General features: G+C 31.6%; 1 protein-coding gene and 1 pseudogene across 3 annotated transcripts in view; one reads left to right on the forward strand and one right to left on the reverse strand.

Annotated features, from left to right (window-relative positions):
- Nucleotides 1-13,283, forward strand: part of LOC123005357 (prothoracicostatic peptide) — a 16,596-nt gene extending 3,313 nt beyond the window's left edge. The window contains exons 2-3 of one of the 3 annotated variants that reach the window (XM_044399064.1): nucleotides 10,613-10,737; nucleotides 12,657-13,283. In XM_044399064.1, coding sequence (XP_044254999.1) covers nucleotides 10,621-10,737; nucleotides 12,657-13,064 — 525 coding nt within the window. In that variant the 5' untranslated portion in view covers nucleotides 10,613-10,620 and the 3' untranslated portion in view covers nucleotides 13,065-13,283. Of the gene's footprint in view, nucleotides 1-10,596; nucleotides 10,738-12,656 lie in introns of those variants that run through there. The other 2 variants (XM_044399065.1, XM_044399063.1) reach the window with 2 other exon arrangements.
- Nucleotides 13,284-17,352: 4,069 nt separating this feature from the next.
- Nucleotides 17,353-19,120, reverse strand: LOC123005419 (annotated as a pseudogene).

Genomic DNA, 19,120 nt, shown 5'->3' on the forward strand with positions numbered 1-19,120 from the left:
TGCTATTAGTTTTTATTTTTTTTAAATAGTGACTTTGTAGTTATTGAAATAATTAAAATTATTTTAAAAACATAAATGTCAAAAAAACTTTAAAAGCTGGATGCACCAAAATACAAATACAACCTGTTTTTTAACGATATTAAAAAATATAGTAAAACAAAAATAAAAACTAAATTTTTAAAATGTAAATATGTACATTTGGAGACAAAATACTTTGGTCGTCACTTTTCTGACACTTTAATGTAATTCAAGCTTTAACGTTAAAATCAATGACAATTTCAAATTAATGACAGCTATTATATTTTCGTATCAAAAATATGTACATACAACTTGTCAACTATCATTCACAGTAGCACAGTAGCTAAAAATAAGGTTAACAGTCCTAAAGGATGCTTTACAATTTTATGTCACTTAAGTGACATTGACGACCATAGTATTTTGTCTCCAACTGTACTATGTAAACATCGTTTTTCACAGTTGCATTTGTTTAAAATTATACACTGAGTAAACTATTAACATATTTTCGACAATCTGCTGAATGTATATTTAAATTTCCAATAGTGTTTTTTGTTTGTGATTTTAAATAAATAAGTTTTTTTTTAAATTAATTTTTAATTAAGTTATTTTTTTAATTAATTTGAGCAATATATACAGGCTGTTCATAAAATCGCGCACTTCCTGAAAGGAAGTAGTTGTGTAGTCCCCCAAAGTACTGAAAAAATGTTTAAAAAATTCTATCTGTCAAAAAATTTTGACATTTATTTTTTCACATTTGGCATTTTTTTAAGTCTTTTTAATGATACTGATGATCTTGTATATGTTTTTTTATAATTATTTACTAAAGGTACAAAAATTTTGTTAATAAAAAAAGCCACAAATAACACTAAACGGAATTACAATTTAGGACACAGCTTCTTTGTTTCCTCTTCTAATAGCCTGTAGCAAAAAACTTGGAAAATTATTTTTCCAACAGAAATAAATAGAGTCATAGTGTAAACTTTAAACTCTCATAACTTCGGAATTTTTAGAATTTTCTTGTTGTCTAGGGCACCGCCCGATGACACAGTGTCACGGAAGTGCGCGATTTTTTGAACAGCCCTGTATTTGTTGCTATAATTTTTTTGTATACGCTTCCAAAACTAGTTATTTTACGGACTGAATAAAGTGAAACCTACCTAAAATTGTTATTTTATGTACTCTAGTACACAAAATAACAATTTCCGTAATTTTGAGCCACTATTTTTGAAAAATTAAACATACATGATTAGGTAGTAGAGTAAAAATGTTTTTGGAAGATTTAACAAAAAATTTCTTTGTAATACGCACTAAAAAAATTTTGCTAACTCATCTGCTATTCGGACTCGGTTTCGCTTCGTTCAAAAACAGCAAAAATTCGTACGTAAAAACTGTATTTTAGGTACTTGTAACAACAACTATTTTTTTGAAAAAAATATGATATTTTTGAAGGTAGCACAACCGGTATTTGAAAAAAAAAACATTTTTTGCATAGTGATTATAAAAGTTGAATTTTTATCACGATTAATCGTTTATTTTAACGATTTCTATAGTTATATTTCTATAGTTATTATCAAATTGATATCTTTTTGGTCTTTGGGGTTCTTGGGGTTATCACTATGCAAACAAATGTTGTGTACAACTCGTTTTGAAAGTCCTTTTTTTCACTCATTTGCTTGATTAACTCGAGCGGAGTCCTTGTTAATGAATTGCAAATTCGTGTAAAAAAGTATGACTTTTAAAACTAGTTGTAAGTACAAATAACTATTTAGAGATTTAAAATCTGTGAAATTGATTAAAAATAAATAAAGCGATTAATATTTTCAAAAAATAATGAAATTTTTATTAGCAGAACCACGACTGTGTGTTTTATTAAAATCAAAATGTAAAAATAGTCAAAATCATTTGAAAAAATTTGTATAAAATTGACAGCTTTAGATTAGAATTTTTTAACAGTTATAAAAGTTTTAAAATGAGCAAAAAAATTGGAGTGCAAATATAAAACACAATAAAATATGATAAAAACTGCTGAAAACTGTTTTGATCATCGTCCAGATGATTCTAACTTAGTTAACGAAACACGTGTCGACATTCAATGAAAAGTATGTTGGAAGTTTGTTTGAGTTAATTTCCAGTTTTTATGTTAAAATTGGCATAAAAAATTGAATGCTTTAAAATGAGTCTAATCTATTGCGGGAAAATCTATAATAGACTCTTCTTGATGGTGGGGGAGTTGGCATTATGGCGCCGCTAGGGGAAACCCCCGCAAATCTACTTAGTTTTCGCAATTAACTCATTCGTGTTAATTTAAAGTTGGTTTCGCCGCGCCAAACGGTCCGTATCCAGATGTCTAGAATTACACAATAAATACCTACCGACTCGAGAGTTAATTCCGTTTTCGTATAAAATCGTAATTAAAGCCATACTCCCCTCCCGTCAAACAAAAACACCTCATTATCCGTTTACGATAAAAAATAAGTCTCTTTGAGGGATTTACGGCGTAAAGTGTCCCAAGTCGCTTCTAATTTCAATTTGCACAAAAGTAATTAGGTAGAGTGCGGCGAGGAAAAAATGTCGCACTAATTTACACCAGATGGAAATGAGATATAATTCCGGTGGCAAATTTGTCGGTTTTTCGACTTGTACTCGTAATATGGAAATTTTGCTAAATATGCACACGTAAATTTTAATAGAAATTTTCGCAAACAAGATCGCAAAGTGGCAATTTCATTAAATCAGTTGAGATATCGTCATGTCCCTTTTCATCCGTTATCGCGGACGATAAAACGTCATAAAAGGCCGACTCGGCAACAAAATCTTTTTCATCTCGCGATTATATTGTTTTACATATTCATGAAGTTGAAACAGATGACACGTTGAATGACTATTGTCGGTAATGGGATAATAAAATCGTGGCCGGTTCAAATCGTTAATAAATTCGCGCCAAATGAGGCCGAAAACTCATCAAAGAGACATGGAGGAAATTGTCTTGTTGTGCTGTCACCGCTCTTTATTGTCCTACTTGAAACAGATCGATTAATTTACTCGTCAATTATTTAACTGCTAAATTATAGATCAGAGAAACGAAATGTCAAACATAAACGATATATAATCGATAGGATACATAATGCAACAGAAACTTGCCACTGTTATACGATTTGCAATTTCTCATTTCTACTTTCATTAAATCTTCAACTCTTTGTTGCATAAAAAATAAATTGAAATACCCCAACTTCAAAACGGGAGTGACATTTGGGGACAGACCGAATCAATATTTGATTAAAATTTGCAAACTTTTAAAGAATTCATTTAATCCACCCTCACACTAAAAAAATTCTCGTTAGCAAAGAAAAAAATTACTAGTTTAAAGTAGGATTTGAGCAATTATGTTTTGCAAGTGTAATAATAAGAAATAATTAAGCAATTTTTTTTTCTAAATTCGTTCGCTTAAGCACCCTTTTGAGATTAATTGCGGTGGGAGTAGCAGCGTTTTGCTGGTCTAAATCTGTCCAGAAAAATTAATTTACCGTCAAAAGATTCAGTTACGGGCAAAACAAGATGTTTTCCGCTAATTGGCCCGAAGGACCGACTCAAATCCGTAAAAACTCCCTCGATGGTTCATTAATATCAAGAGCAAGCCGTTATTTACTTTGAGAGATTTAACTCTGGCACTATTTGCAGCTCCGGCTCTATTTCCGTCCATGTTTGTATTCCGGCACGTTCCGCTTTTGAATTTTTTTTCCCCAAAGCGCTGATTATGCGCGTCTGTTAAAAAAAATAAATATTAATTAAAGCAGAATCAATGTTTGCACGAATCGGGTGATTAAAAATCGCATAATTGGCCGTAAATTTGCGACAACTATTTCGTCTTCCTTAAGGAGCAATTTTCGTTAATTACGAATGATAGTGTTGTTGAGATGCGCTAGAAATACAATTCTGTTTCATGCCGAGTCGAGGCTTTCCCACATGACTGCGAAAACCTGAAAGGAATACACTTTCAGGGATGAAATTTCAATACGAACTTTGCGAATGCAAATACCGACGATATTTGCTCGAGTCGCCACGCATTTTAAAATAAGACACGATTTATTTTAGTCGAAAACAATTCGGAAAAATTGCCGCGTTAAAATGAAGCCTCTGGGGAGATTCCGACAAGATAATCCCTCCGGAGCGAAGAAAATTAAGCCGTATTTGTGTTAAAAATCCAAAAGTTTGGCTTTTCCAGAACGCGACTTGGAAGACACTTAATTGGACTTGACTCGATTTGAGTGGTCTTCACTCGATTAGAGGAATACAGCAACAGGTGCTTTTAATTTGAGAGTTTGCTGAAAAGCGAGCGTCTTTTTTTCGATATCTCTGTTTGGGATTTAACAAGGGATTAAGTGCCTAGGGTATGCATATCAATGCCATAATCCCGGATTTATGAGAAGCTTTGTTTCAATAGCGCAGTTGAGTTCATCTATAAAATGACAATCGCTCAATAAAATCAATACTCGTCAAAAGCAGAAATGACGATTGATGTCATTAAGAGAGAATTTTTATTTTATTTTAATCTTTGTTTGCGATCAAAGAAAAAATAATTTTTACACCTACTGCATGCAGTAATAAATGCATTGTCACCAAAGCTTTATACAATTTTATTTTACATCAAAGAATACACAGTTTCAATATGGCACTCTTATTATTGAAATTTTAATCTTGTTTTTCGTACGTTAATTACAATCGATTGTTTGCAAACATACAGTTTCTAAAAATAAAACAAGGATTAATTCTGGATATCATTACTCTAACTATGTAGGTTTACCAATCATAATAATTTATAATAATTTGTAACTGTGAAGAAAATTATGTTTTTTGTTTTATCAAAATTATTTGATTCAATGTTTCTTTTTTATTCGTAGTTGTAGACCATTATCTCAGTTATTACTCAGCATTACTGTGTGTGGGACATTGTAATCTAAATTACAAATAATAATAACGATTTTTTTTTCTATTGCAAAGCAAATGTTTGTTTAATTTTTATTAAATTATACAGGGTTATTCATAAATATGAAGCAATATTTGAACCTCAAAAATGACCTATATAATTATGTTAATTTAAATAATAACTCGTGTCCTATCTCTACTGATAAGAATTTTTCAGCCCTCGGAATGTGGGTATGGAAATTTGATTTTTTTGTAATAACTTTGGAACTATTTGACCAAATATTATAAAATTTGGAATATTTTCCTGTGACGACATAAACTTTGAACTGGTAATCACGAAAACCGGATACATCCACTCAGTTTCCGGTTCCAGCAGTTGCAGGTCACATTTTCTGTGTTTTTCCATTTTTTTGCTCTCTTAACACCAATTTTTTATTGCCCAAATCGATAGAGTTATCAATTTCGATTAAAAAACGCACAAACTTTACTCCTAAAATGGACCGTTTCAAAGATATTTTATTTTAAACTGAGGACTGCACAACGCTGAAATCAAAAAATAGGGATTTTGAATAAATGGTATCCACGGCAACCAGTGACCATGGTCACATAAATCCCTGCCAGGTATCTGTTAACTTTGACGATAAATTTTTGTGAATTTTTTATGAATTAAATGCTACGTGATCCATTTGGATTTATTTTAAGTTATGTTTGGAATCGTAGGTAAACTCTTTTATTAATTATTTTCGATTAATTGTCTAATAATCGTCCAATGTCAAAGTTGCCCTGACAGCGATTAGTGAGACCATGGTCATTTGTTACCGTGGATATCATCCATTCAAAATCCCTACTTTTTGGTTTCAGCGTTGTGCAGTCCTCAGTTAAAATTAAAATATCTTTGAAACGGTCCATTTTAAGGGTATTAAAGGTTATGCGTTTTTTAATCGAAATTGATTACTCTATCGATTTGGGCAATAAAAAATTGGTGTTAAGAGAGCAAAAAAATGGAAAAACACAGAAAATGTGACCTGCAACTGCTGGAACCAGAAATTGAGTGGATGTATCCGGTTTTCGTGATTACCAGTTTAAAGGGTATGTTGTCACAGGGAAATGTTCCAAATTTTATAATATTTGGTCAAATAGTTCCAAAGTTATTACAAAAAAATCAAATTTCCATACCCACATTCCGAGGGCTGTAAAATTCTTATCAGTAGAGATAGGACACAAGTTATTATTTAAATTAACATCATTTTATAGGTCATTTTTGAGGTTCAAATATTGCTTCATATTTATGAATAACCCTGTATTAACTTATATCAGATTTCTAACGATAGGTACTAACGGTGGATTTATGCTTCCATATGTAAGATTTATCATTAAAGATTTGATTTAAGAATTTACATTTAAGAAGATCAATTATGCATTTTCAATAGTAACATTTATACTATCATTTAACATTTAAGCTTTAGTGTTTAAGATTTAATTTAATTTAAGAGTTCCCAACTTTTTACGATAAATGACAAATAAAATTTATAAAATCTGTGATTGTCAGAACCTTGTCATTACTGACATTAATCACACTTGAAAAGTAAAATGTTTGTGTCAAATACGAGATTTACATCAGTATATGCTTAAATAAGTACTTTTTGGTTAATTTAAAATTATAAATTATAAAATTTAGTAAAATGTCAGATCCGTAAATTGTTAAATTAAATCTTAAATGGATAAATCTTAAATATGGAAGCATAAATCCATCATATAATTAACGAATTAGTTTTATGGCGAATTATGTTTCTATATTTACGATATAATTTAAGAATCTATAAACTACATTGTCTAACAGTTTCGACAAGTGTAGTACATATAGGCTGTTCCCTTTTTATAGTTACAAATTTAAACAGAAGATAGAATATTTAATTTTAAGACAAAAGTTTTTTATGAACATGTATCGAAAAATGCTACGCAAGAGAGCTACACCCCTCAAAAGGGTGCGTCTTTTAATAAATAGGTTTTTTCCAATATTTTCGAAACCATTTTAGAAAAAATTACAAAATTTGGTACAGACGATAACCTTTATACACCTAAACGAATTGAAAAACATAATGTTGAAATTTTTAATTAAGGGCTTTCTAAACTGGATGGGTTTAGGGTAAAAGCACTCTAACTATATTGCCTGTGGTTTCTTGTCACTTTCAGCAAGAAAATTTTAAATTTCATAATTTTTCATAAAAAAGTCTTTTGCGTTTTTTCGATACAACTTACTGATTTTGAGTAAAATCAGTTTCAAAACTTACGTTACAGATCATAAACAGACAGCATAAAAAATAAAAATTAAATTCGTCTTACTGTTTAGGACGCACATGATTAAAAATTTTGACATTTCAAGAATTCGTTTAGGTGTATAAAGGTTAATTGCTGTACCAAATTTTCTAATTTTATCTATTCTAAAATATTAGAAAAAAACCTTTAAAAAACTTACATAGCATTTTTCAAAACACGTTTATAGGAAACTTTTGGCTTAAAATTGAATATTCTGTCATCTATTTAAATTTAAATTTGTAACAATGAAAATGGAACACCTTGTATTTTCCATGTTAGTATAAATGTTATCATTGAAAATGAATAATTAATCTTTTTTTTTTTGAAGTTATAAAAACATTAAGAATTGAAATGAAATTTTCTCGCTTCAGTTTTACAGTATAGCAAGCAATAGTTACTTAAGGTTAACACAAAACTTAAAAAAAATACATTTTTATATTCTGTGTGAGTCTCAAGCCTCGAGCATTTTTCAACTAATGTCAAAGTTAAAAAAAAATTGTGTGACAAAATGTACAAATAAGCAGTTATTTTGTTTCAATTACGTAGATTATAAAGATTAACTATATTTTCCGTTATTTTCTTTCATTTTCTTTAGCAATAAATGCTTACCTATACAATATTAGTACTTAAAAATAAAAGCCCTAAGATCAATTTTAGGAAACATTTAAAAATTAAAATTTGTACTCTTGTGTTTTCAGTTTAAAAACAAATTTATTTATTCAAAATTTTGCAAAAAAATTGTGCATTTTTAATTACGCTTATCTTTTTTAAGACACATTGCAGGGAAATATTTTAACAATTATCCAGTTATTTGAATATAATATTTTACTAACTTTGTTTATTACTCAAATTTTAATTCGTAATGTATTTGTGCATTTCTCAAATTAGCTCTCTTTGTTTACGTGTGCAGGTGTGTACTAATGTGTTTTCGCGGCCTTTGGTAATAAATTACGGTCGGTAAATCACGGAGTGACAAGTACATCTGTGTTATCGAATGTGGCATAAATTGAAGCTTGTTTAGGTCCAGCCTCGATGTGTCTAGGTATGCTATATGTGGCCGCACGTTCGAGATACAACCCCATGAGATTAAAAGTGTTTGAAAAAGACTCGAGAAGCTTAATCGAATAAAATAGCAGGGCACAGATTGAGTCTTGCGTCGAGATTCCTTCGTGGGTGAAAATCAAAGTGACGGACGTAAATAATTTTCATTGTCAATTGCGTCATTGAAAAAATGTAATAAAAGGCTTGTAAAGGTTAGAAATCGATCGAACCATGTGAGAACCAAGCAGATGATCGTGAATTTATAATGTTGATATTGACAAAAATGTTCCGTTTAATTCTTCCTCCTTGCAATTTCTTTAGTAGTCGGGAGCTTTGTTGGGCGGAGGTTTTAGCTTTTAAATAAACATGCGATGTCTTTTTATCAGGCCCTAATAATAGCCGGGATTTTTTTTTTCACTTAAGCCGATTAACGAAAGAAGCAAGTCGGTATCAATTAAAAGTTAAAATAACATTTAAGATGTTTGGAAAAGGCGGCTCTAGTCAAACATCCCTTCCTGATAGAGTTTAGCAAGCAATTTGTCCCACACACGACAAGTCAATATTTTCCCTCTTTATGTGTGTATCGGAATCAATTTGAATGATTGACTCGATTCGGTCGTGTTCTACACTAATATTTGTACGAAAAACTCGAGCAAATCAGCTTTTTCATCATTAATTACACCAAGTAGTGATCAAATATTCACGATATTAAATCCTTAGAAAAGCTTCATAAAATTCAGAACTTTACAACCGTGATTAAAAATACCCAAAGCTCGATTGTAAATAAACAATCTCTCAAGTTAATTACTCGTATCAAAGCGAAAAATCACCGATCAAAAATTACCTCCAAAGCTCCTTTTCAGCTTAATTTACATCAAAGTGTCTTCAAAGTCGTGTGTTGTGGCGAGTCTCCAACTCGAGTGAATATTTTAAAAGCTTCGATTTGTTTCTCTCCATTGTTGTCCTTACTGCTGGAGGATGACGAGAATTCTTCAAAAGTTGCCGAATAAGATAGTTTTCAATGGATGCTTTAAATTCCGCCCATTTCCTTCGTTTCGCTTAAAAGTTATTAAAAGCTCCCCGCGTGAATTATTTATGGCTGTTTAGCATTGCTGCTCGCATAATTTTTACCAGCGAAAGATGACATTACAAGACCGAAATGATAATGAAGCGAGAACAAAGCCGACTCACAAAAGGATCATTTACGGCTTCAGGACGAAAACGCTCATTAGAGACAACAACTTCAGAATTGGCTGAAAAATATGCAAGCGGTGTTTAGAAAACTGCAATATTTTGCAACTAGCTACGTGAAAATTGTGTTATTACACATTTTTTTTAAACGACAAAGGAAATACTTTTTTATATTTTTGTTTCTTTTTTAAAATACAATACAAAATGTATATTTATAAAGTTAATTATTAATACAGGACAAAAAATTGTAGAAAACAAGACAATTTAAATTTTTATAGTCAGCAGTAAAATTAGTCTTTAGGTAAAAATCTAGTCGCACATAAATCAACTTTTGCAGGTTTAATGGCATTGAAAACTTTGGCCTAAACTATTAGCATTCCTTGCACAAGACGCGCCGCGTTAATTAAAAACTTTTAATTACACGTTTTGAATTAATAAACAACCTAAACACATCTCCCAAATTTTTAAACATTTTTTTATGTCGCGGCGAAGACTAATTAAAAAATTTCGTGCACCGAAACCTTTTTACAAGATTCAAACGAAAACATAAAAATACCTAGCGGAGTTTGTAATTTGCCGAAAGGGAAATCTCTAGGAAGTTTCTTTAGTAAAATCAGACTAATAAAATCTTATTTCGTCGCATCTGCAACATTTCCCTGGGTTTGTACTATAAATATTTAAAGTTTTCGTTTAAATTTAGTTTAGAATCCAATTTTTCATAACTAGGTTTGTGAAATGTGTTCCTGGTTAGTAATAAATTAGATCTGTGTAGACGGAAATTAGCGAAATTCCAGTGCAACTTCCGGGTAAACTATTCGAGTAATGGCGCCGGGAGGAGAAGCAGGTGCATCAGCATTCGTTTGTTCGTTTTTTCGCCAATTAGCGCTCGAGTTTTTGCGAGTTTTAATGGCGAGAATAGGGGAGGCGTCCGCGCGAATTGTAATCAAGTCTCTATATGACGTGTACAAATCCTTAATCTGCATTCATTTGCATGGAACGCTGGTCTTTAAGTTGAGATCCAGGCGCTCACCCACCATTCAATTTGCAATGTAGTGTATGTAAATCCCCGAATTAGTTTAATCAAGGCTGTGGAAGGGAGTAGAAATTATGATGTCTTTTGCAGCAGCAATAATGCGAGATGCAGTGGCGCCAATGTTGGGGGCTGTCCTTCTGACCTGTTACAGTTTGCATGCGGCTCTGGCCCTCTCCGACGAGACGCCGCTGAAATCAAGCAACGACAATCCACAGGTGAGGAGGCTTATAGTCTTACAATCTCCGAGAAATATGAAATGGCAAAGCTGACAACGTAGGCTTGGCCTAATAACGAGAGACACAGGATCAAGGAATTTCACTGACTTGTCTTTTGTCTTTTGGTACTTATTTCGGCGTAAAATGCGATGTCGAGTTCTTATCTAAAATTTTTTTTCTTATGTCCGACTCTTGAGAAATTTGCGATCAATGTATTGAAAAGAATATTGGAATAATAAGAAGTAAAGCTGACACAGGCAAAATAAAAACACAAAAATCCACCTTCATACATATCTGATGTATATTCAAGTAGGTTTTTTCCCTCAACGAAAACTTTCAAGAGACGGTGAGAGGATTTCACTGAGAGGGAATTTATGAATTTGAGGATGCTTCAGTGCCCAACAAATTTTTAATTCGATAAACGAAATAAGACGAATTTTAAACACTTGTGTATTTTATTTTAACTTTGAGGAAAGTGCCTAAATGAGATTGCATTTTTTTTTTTTTTATTAAAATGTGTTCACTATCAAACAGCGATGCGGGCATGAGAAACGGTGACGATTTCCAAAGTAGCAAACGTAACTAAGCCTTTTTGTTTTTTTAATGTATTAAATTTAATTAAGAAGGAATCTCTTTAAATAAACAACTTTTTATTTTTAATTTTTGGAGGAACGTTTTACTTAAAATTGACTTGACAGCTTTGAAAAAGTATGAGTGTAATCTTGTTTTTTCTTTCATTAAAAACTGAAAAAAAATTGTTTTCGTATTTATTAAAGACTATAAAAATTCTAGAAGTGAATAAAACGTTTCCTTATAATTAAAGAAAAAACAGTTTTAGGTGTATTATTCTAGCATCCAAATTGTCTTACTTAAATATAATTTTACATTTAATCGTATGTATTTGCGTTTAGCGTAATAAGGTTGGCTTATTCTTACTTAAAAAAAATACAATGTTACAACATCTACCTACTCGTATAACACATTTATCCGTCTCTTCTTTAAGTTCAGTAAATTCTCTAAATTCACAGAGAAATGATAAAAAATGTGTTTAATTGAAAACTAATAAGTTTTGTGATAAAGATTTAGCTGAATAACATTGTACTATTTTTCTTATGTTATTTTTAAAAGTCGTTAAAGATTTAAAAAGTGGTGGATGCGCCGGGTTAATAAATAATTTTAAACAAGTTAAATAATTATGACAACATTTTCAATGTTTTTAATATTTAACTGTTTTTGTAAGGTAACAATAAATACAAGCTTGATCAACTGTGTTTACAAAAAAATTGTATTTTGTCACTGAAAAAAATTTAATATTTTACAAAATTGATCTTTTTCGCAATTAAGTATTGGGTTTACAAAAATATTTTTTTATAAATATAGTGCTTAAAACAATATAACAGTACTAAATTACTCATGTTAAAACAGGAAATGAAATTGCAAATATAAAATCTGACACTGATGGACGTAAAGTTTTGAATAAAATTAATAATTAATTGCATAAAAATAAAAATTTTAATATGTTATTTTATGTTCTAAAAAAACATTTTTCTTATTTATAAATTTAAAAAAAATGTTGTATGCAACTGTTTAAAATCAAATTAGAATTTTTTTATAGATAAAATAATTTTTTTGAAATTTTGTTAAGTCGTTACATCAGCTTCATTAAACATTGAACATTAAGCAATATTTCTTGTCACAAATTAAATAGTGCTTGCTGTAAGAAATTGGGATTTTTAAAATGCATTACGTTAATTTTTGTTATTTTTCGGTTAAATATTTCTAGAATTAATTCAAATTTGAGTTCATTTACAAAACGCACAATCGTCATGTACCTAAATGAATTTGACATCCAATTCCGCAACAAATTATAAAATTTCCCTCAATTAAAACCATCCAAGCGTAAATAACATCCTTTGCAGATCGAGGACGAGATGTCGAAGCGAGACTGGAACAAGGACCTCCACATTTGGGGTAAGCGTGGCTGGAATAACCTCCACGAAGGCTGGGGTCGTAAACGTAGCGTTCCGGCTTGGGAAGAGCAGCAGGAGAAGCGCGCTTGGCAGAGTCTGCAGAGCGGCTGGGGCAAACGTTTTGCTCCCGAGGACGAATACGCCATCAGACAACTTGCTGCCATGCTGGATTCACAATACGACGATTATAATCCCGAGATCGAGACGAACGACGATGAAAAAAGAAATTGGGGCCAGTTTCATGGAGGTTGGGGCAAGAGGAGCAAATGGGATAATTTTAGGGGATCGTGGGGCAAACGCGAGCCGGCCTGGTCAAACCTTAAAGGCATCTGGGGAAAAAGAAGCGGCGAGAAATAAATGTCGTAGAATAGAAATATCTCAACATCCAAATATTTATTTATTTTAAGGATTTATTGTTGGGTGATACTTATAATCATTGTACTGTATTATAATGTTACTATTATTAAGAATTCAAATGCGTTGAGTATTTTTGGGAACATTTGTAATTATACCTAACTATTATGTAATGACACTGTAATTATTTATGTGAGGAAAATAAATCTGTATCTAAGCATTTGTACGCTTTTTTGGTCAACAAAACTTAACAACCTCTTACTATTATGAAACAAAACACAATTGAGTTAAAAAGCCTCCACCTTTTCCACTTATACAGCAACAAAGACGTGTATAATCTGCCCGAAGATTTTATTGATAAGGACATCTGACAGATCGTAGGTAAATCTAAATTCTCACTTGATCCCACGCATAAAGCCATAACTTTCAGCTTTTATTCGCATCTCTGGCTATCACTGAAAGATCAATTTTGCGACGTTTGTGTGTGATGAGTTTTTTTTTATTTTATTCGGTACTAGCGTTTCTCAAAGTTATCTATCTTTTGGTCATCATTTTACTGAAACGCAATGCAAAGAATGTTCAAATGGCTGACATCCAGGCGGAAGACATAAAGTTGAACCTCACTTGACTATTTTATGCAACCTCTGAGAAAATTTAACACAGAAATGTGTTCGCTGACCGACTATGGAATCCAGTAACTGAGACAAAATTTCGTCATAATTCATTAAATTTGTGTACAATTATACTTTAAACAAACAAAATTGGTAAAAAACAAAATTTTCTTGACGAAAAAGTGCCACAATATTATTTTTTTTTATCTCTTTAAGTTATAGCGTGCGATCAAAAAAAATAAATTCGAGTAGGCGGTGATTAAAGTCTTTCAGATGACAATCCTGATTTTTGACATCAAATGTCAGCGGAAACTTTGACAAGTTTGCGTTTGATTCCTTTTAAGTGAAATAATGTTCACTTTAGAACAGAAAATTTATATTGCTTTACAAGACGAAAACGGTGAATGGTCATTTTCACTTTCAGTTTGTGTGGAAAATTTCTAGCTCAGATTCCCAGCCAATGTGTTGCCAACTGCAGAATTTAATCGACGCCTACTCTAATATTTTTTTTTTGATCGCACGGTATTTAAAAGAAGTACTAATTAAATTTTTATATTTTTTATTAAAAGTGATTTTTTGAATAACAGGTAAATAATGATAATTTTCATCGACAATTTCCGGTATTAGATATCCGAGTATAGTCTAGATAATGATAGAATAGTGACAGAAAAGTAATTAGGTTGCCGACATCCTCCGCCCAGAAAGTGGTTTCTGGAGCCTCAAATGTTAATAATTTTAATGTTAGTCGATGTATCTTAACCTCCAATAATTGTAATGAAAGTGTTTAGAAAAGTTGCACACATCTTACCGCGTACTTGTGGAATGGTAACATCATTCAAAGCATTCTCCATGGCAAATTACTGCAATCTAAAATCTGTTTTTTTTAATGGAAATTACAAAGTCAAAATTTTGGTGAAAAAATTGGTAGCACCTTAACTCCATAGCCACAAATTTTGTTTGCTCTTTGTTTTTGTCCCTAAAAATTTTGTTAAAAAATTATGGTTATTGTTCCAATTGAGATGTTGTCAAAAGTTTAACTTTCATGAATCTTTATGGTCTTTGAAAGCGGTATAATTGAATACCTGAGGACAGACAACATTACCTAAGGTCTAAAGACAGAATTCAGTGCTAATAGTTTTGACAGAAACACACCGCAAGTAAGTACAATGTTGTGGACAAAAATGAGATTCTTGCTACAAAAACTTTGAAGAAAAAGGATGTATGAACAAAATCACGATTAGCCCGTCACACCAAACTTTTATTTAAAACACAACGCGTTTCAACCACAAAGTGGTCATCCTCAGGTGAGAATAAAACTCAAAAGGATGTATATACAGAAAAAAGTTATTTAGCAAAAGGTACAAGTAGGTATTATAATGATTGGCAATAAATTTTGTGTAATTTACTGAAATGAGCTCAAAGTTGATGCAATTTATAAATTCTTCTTTAGCTTTAGTTTCAAAATTATTACTTTTTCAACTCATTCCTCAAAAAACGATGCACAAGACACTAATTTAATTGCATTCTTTCCGAGGTTCTTTCTCATTCATGTTTATTTTGTATTCTTGTCGATTTCTTGCTAAAAATTAAGAATATTTAGCAAACCTGCATTACAAATTGCGTCTACATTTTAAGGAGCTCTTTTTCTAACTTCCTGCTTGCAAACTCTTCGTTTTCAAATTTCGAAAAACTGTTAGTGTACCGAAGTTGTTTCTTTTTTGGTGTTTCGTTTCTAAATTCTCTTAGACGATTTTTTGTGTTGACGTTTAATGACATTGTTTTCAAATTAATTCAAAAAACCGGAACTGCCAACTTCCTTTATTAAAATTACCATGAATGAATTTACTAGTGATGTCAACGTTAAGACTGTTTGGCATTTCCATTAAAAAAAAAAAAAACTTTACAAATTTGAGCATAGCAATCCTAGTACTTTTCTTGTTCTAGAGTTTATCACCAAGATGTCAAAAAAGTAAAATCTACTATTAGTTTACAAAAAAGTATAGATTGATTTCATTGGCAAGGATAAAGCTTTTAGACACCTGTTAGAGCCAGTATATTTACAGAGTAGCGCACTCTCAGCGGTGGCCGCCATGTTAACTCCTTCCCACGCATGTAATTTTTCTGTATGTCTTGTCAAGTTGTCATTACCTTCATTTAAATCAAATAATTTTTTTTATTTTATTCCTTGATCTGTGCTTTTTTAAACAGAACCTAAAGCTATTTGTTTAGAGTTACAAAAATATTCCTGTATACTATAGACGCGTAGAATAAAAATGGCCGCCACGGTAGCATTCACATTTGTCGCGGAAAAGAAGTGAGCTACTCTGCAAATATTCTGGCTCTGATACCTTTGCGCTAAAATCGCCATCTGCGAGAAATTTTCTTTACTAGAACTATTGTTTACTAGAGGTCGCTAAGTTAGAGCAAATAGATTGAGACGACTGCGACTGATAGATAACACCACTACTTTGAAGTAAAAATAGTAGTTCGTAATTTGAGACATCACTTCAAATCAAAATGTAAAATAATTAATTAAGATTAAAACAATTTTTTTCTTAATTAATTAAGACTATGAAAATGTTTTTCTCACTCAAAAAAATTGATTTGGATAAAAAATTTACATGAAGTTTTTTATAATAAAAAATAATGAAATTTTTAAATAGTATTTTATGTATTTAAAAGATTAGAGTAGATTCGCTGGCCGGAGGAACATAAGGTTCCTGCTTCCGAGGTACGAACCCTGATAAAGTCAGCAATTTTTTTCTAATTCTAATAAGCATAATAAGAGAGAGCATAACCGCATAAGAGCAAAGCATAAGAGCAAAAAAGAGCATGAAAGGTTTTTCACCGTAAAATTAATTTAACTTCTCTTTACACTTAACGTCACAGTTTTTTGTTACGTACGATAATTTTCCTGTTTTCTGCACAAATGCCTTAAATTATATTTAAAAAAAATTGTTGCTAAATTATTGCAAAATTATCACCAAACACGTTTTAGAATATATTTTTTTGTATACGCTTCCGAAAACAGCTGTTTTAGGAACTCATTTGAGTCCCTAAAATGAGTCTTTTCCGGACTCAATAAAATAGTACGCAAAACGGTTAGTTTAGGTACTCAGTCTCTAAAAACAGTTTTTGCGGATTAAAAAATAAAATTGGTTACTATGATAACGAAATTTTTTTAATTAGTAAGAGGTGTGAATTCGGGAGCTTTATTAAAAAAATCTTATATGCACCACGTACGCAAAAGGTTTTAGGTGACTCCTCTTATTTAAGACTCGGCTCCTACGTCGCCTCATCATTAATTACGATTCGTCCCCTAAAAAAAAAATAGTTTACTATAGTCCTTGTAATTTTGCATAGTTGAATCATTACATTAAAAATTATTTTGTTGGAACTGATAAAACACTTAACTGAAAACAATAACAATTTTTTTGTACGTTTGAGAACGGCTCAAACTTCAACTTCAAACTTGGACTGAGTACCTACTCGTAGGAGAATTGAGTAGGTATGTACTTGATATTTTATTTATAAACTTGACTTTCTTTGACTGTAATCTGCAGGAAGCAATTAGGATATTATTGAAGGGCTCAATCTGTGTTATTTGAACCTTAACGTACATTTTTGATGCATTAAAACGATTTATTACATAAAGTATTTTCATTCATTTGTGACAAATTAGACATGGTTTCCAAAGTTTCCCAATTCCAAAAACAACTGTTAGTTGTGTTGTCGGGGATTCCTGAACAAGTCGGGGATTCCTGGACAAGGACAAAGTCCATGGTCATCGGGGCGAGACGTGGGACGTTCCAGGCGAAGTACCGGGGAGAGGGACAGTCGCTTGGAAGTACGGGAAGAGAGTGGAACCTCGAAATAAAAAGTCCTCTGTCCGTGTATTCAATAAACAGTTTATTTGAATATTTTACGCGTTTTGTTATTTTCTTAAAACTTATTTTTCACACTTGTTTACCAATTTATTTAATTGAAAAATTGTTTGCCAATACAACAAAGTTGTAATTGATCTTTCACTAATTTCTAATTGTGCGGTGCCCTTATAAGGATCAACAATACTCACAGGTACCACGTCTTCATTTCTAGAAAAATTTCGCAATATTGGTTTATTGTTTCAAAATAGATGTAACCTTACCTGTTTAAAATTATCAGAGCAGTAGCATTTACAACACTTATAGGAACGATTTGTTTAAATACCAATGTATTGCGACTCCGTCTACGTAATTCCGAGTGGTTTTGTCTCGAAGAGCCTTTATAAATTGTAGAATTATTTGTGAAATGTTAAGTTTTTAAAACATACCAAGTCTAGAAACCATGGAAGGTATAAAATTTGGTCATCCGAAATCATTATTTTGATATTTGAATGTGTTGAATTTCTGATTGTTGGTCCTAAATTGTTAAGAATCCACTTACCCTACAACACGACTAAAATCAATACCTACTTAATTGCTCTTTACCATTTACCATCCTTAAGGCATCCCAACCAACGTTATTGACTGGATTCAATGGCAATGGAAATAAATTAGGTTCATTTCCTGTTGTTATACCCCAAAATTCTACCCCTTGTTCTTGGTAACTATCCAAAAATTTCACAAAGTAATTAGCCCAAGTTTGAAATATTTCTTTTTTAAGTAATCCAAAACCAGCATATTCCCCATTGGTTTTCATCCATTTTGATGCAGTCCAAGCAGAAGCAAACAGTTTTAAATTATTTTCAGTTAGATTTAATGCTTTTTTAATATATGGAATCTATAAAAGTGTTGCCTTATTTTTGGAACAGTAGTACCCTAGAATTAAATACTTTATAATGATAATCTTCTTCAGCTAATTTAAAGTTTGTCAAGTTTTTATCTTCTTCACCGTCGTCGTACGAGTAACCGCGGACCGAAAAGTCGGTGCCACCAATCGGTACTCTACACAAACTATACTCAATACCGTTTTTAGAAAAATATGATTCTAGAAGCTTGAACATTTTCTTCTAAGGAAGCGATATTTATCACAGTGGAATCAGTAAAAGCACCACCCCAACCCATAATTGTTTGGTACTTTTTTTCGGGATAGATTATAATTTGATTATCCAGAAAATATGACGGTTCAAATTTTTTCTTTTCTACAGCTTTATTGGAAGTGTAGACCAGAAGCTCAGGTGGTTCTACTTCCTGTGGTTTTGGAATTGTATCGCAGTGGGTCGCGTTACATACACATACAGTACCATCATGACCGTAATCTCTACTTAAACATTCTTGTGCTTCGGAAGATGCTAGTGAAAAATGGTTATTTATTTGCAACGTTATGTGTATTTTATTTTACCTTTTAGGAAAAGTAGGAGGAGAAAAATTCTTGTAGACATCATGTGCAAAATCAACGTTCATTTGAAAACAAAGACAACTAAGAAAGCATTTGATAATGATAAAGTATGATTTTGGCAGTTGTAAC

This window comes from Tribolium madens, unplaced genomic scaffold (genome assembly GCF_015345945.1).
Source record: "Tribolium madens isolate multiple individuals breed KSU strain unplaced genomic scaffold, Tmad_KSU_1.1 Scaffold_20;HRSCAF=117;Tcas5.2_LG4, whole genome shotgun sequence".
Lineage (NCBI taxonomy): Eukaryota > Metazoa > Arthropoda > Insecta > Coleoptera > Tenebrionidae > Tribolium > Tribolium madens.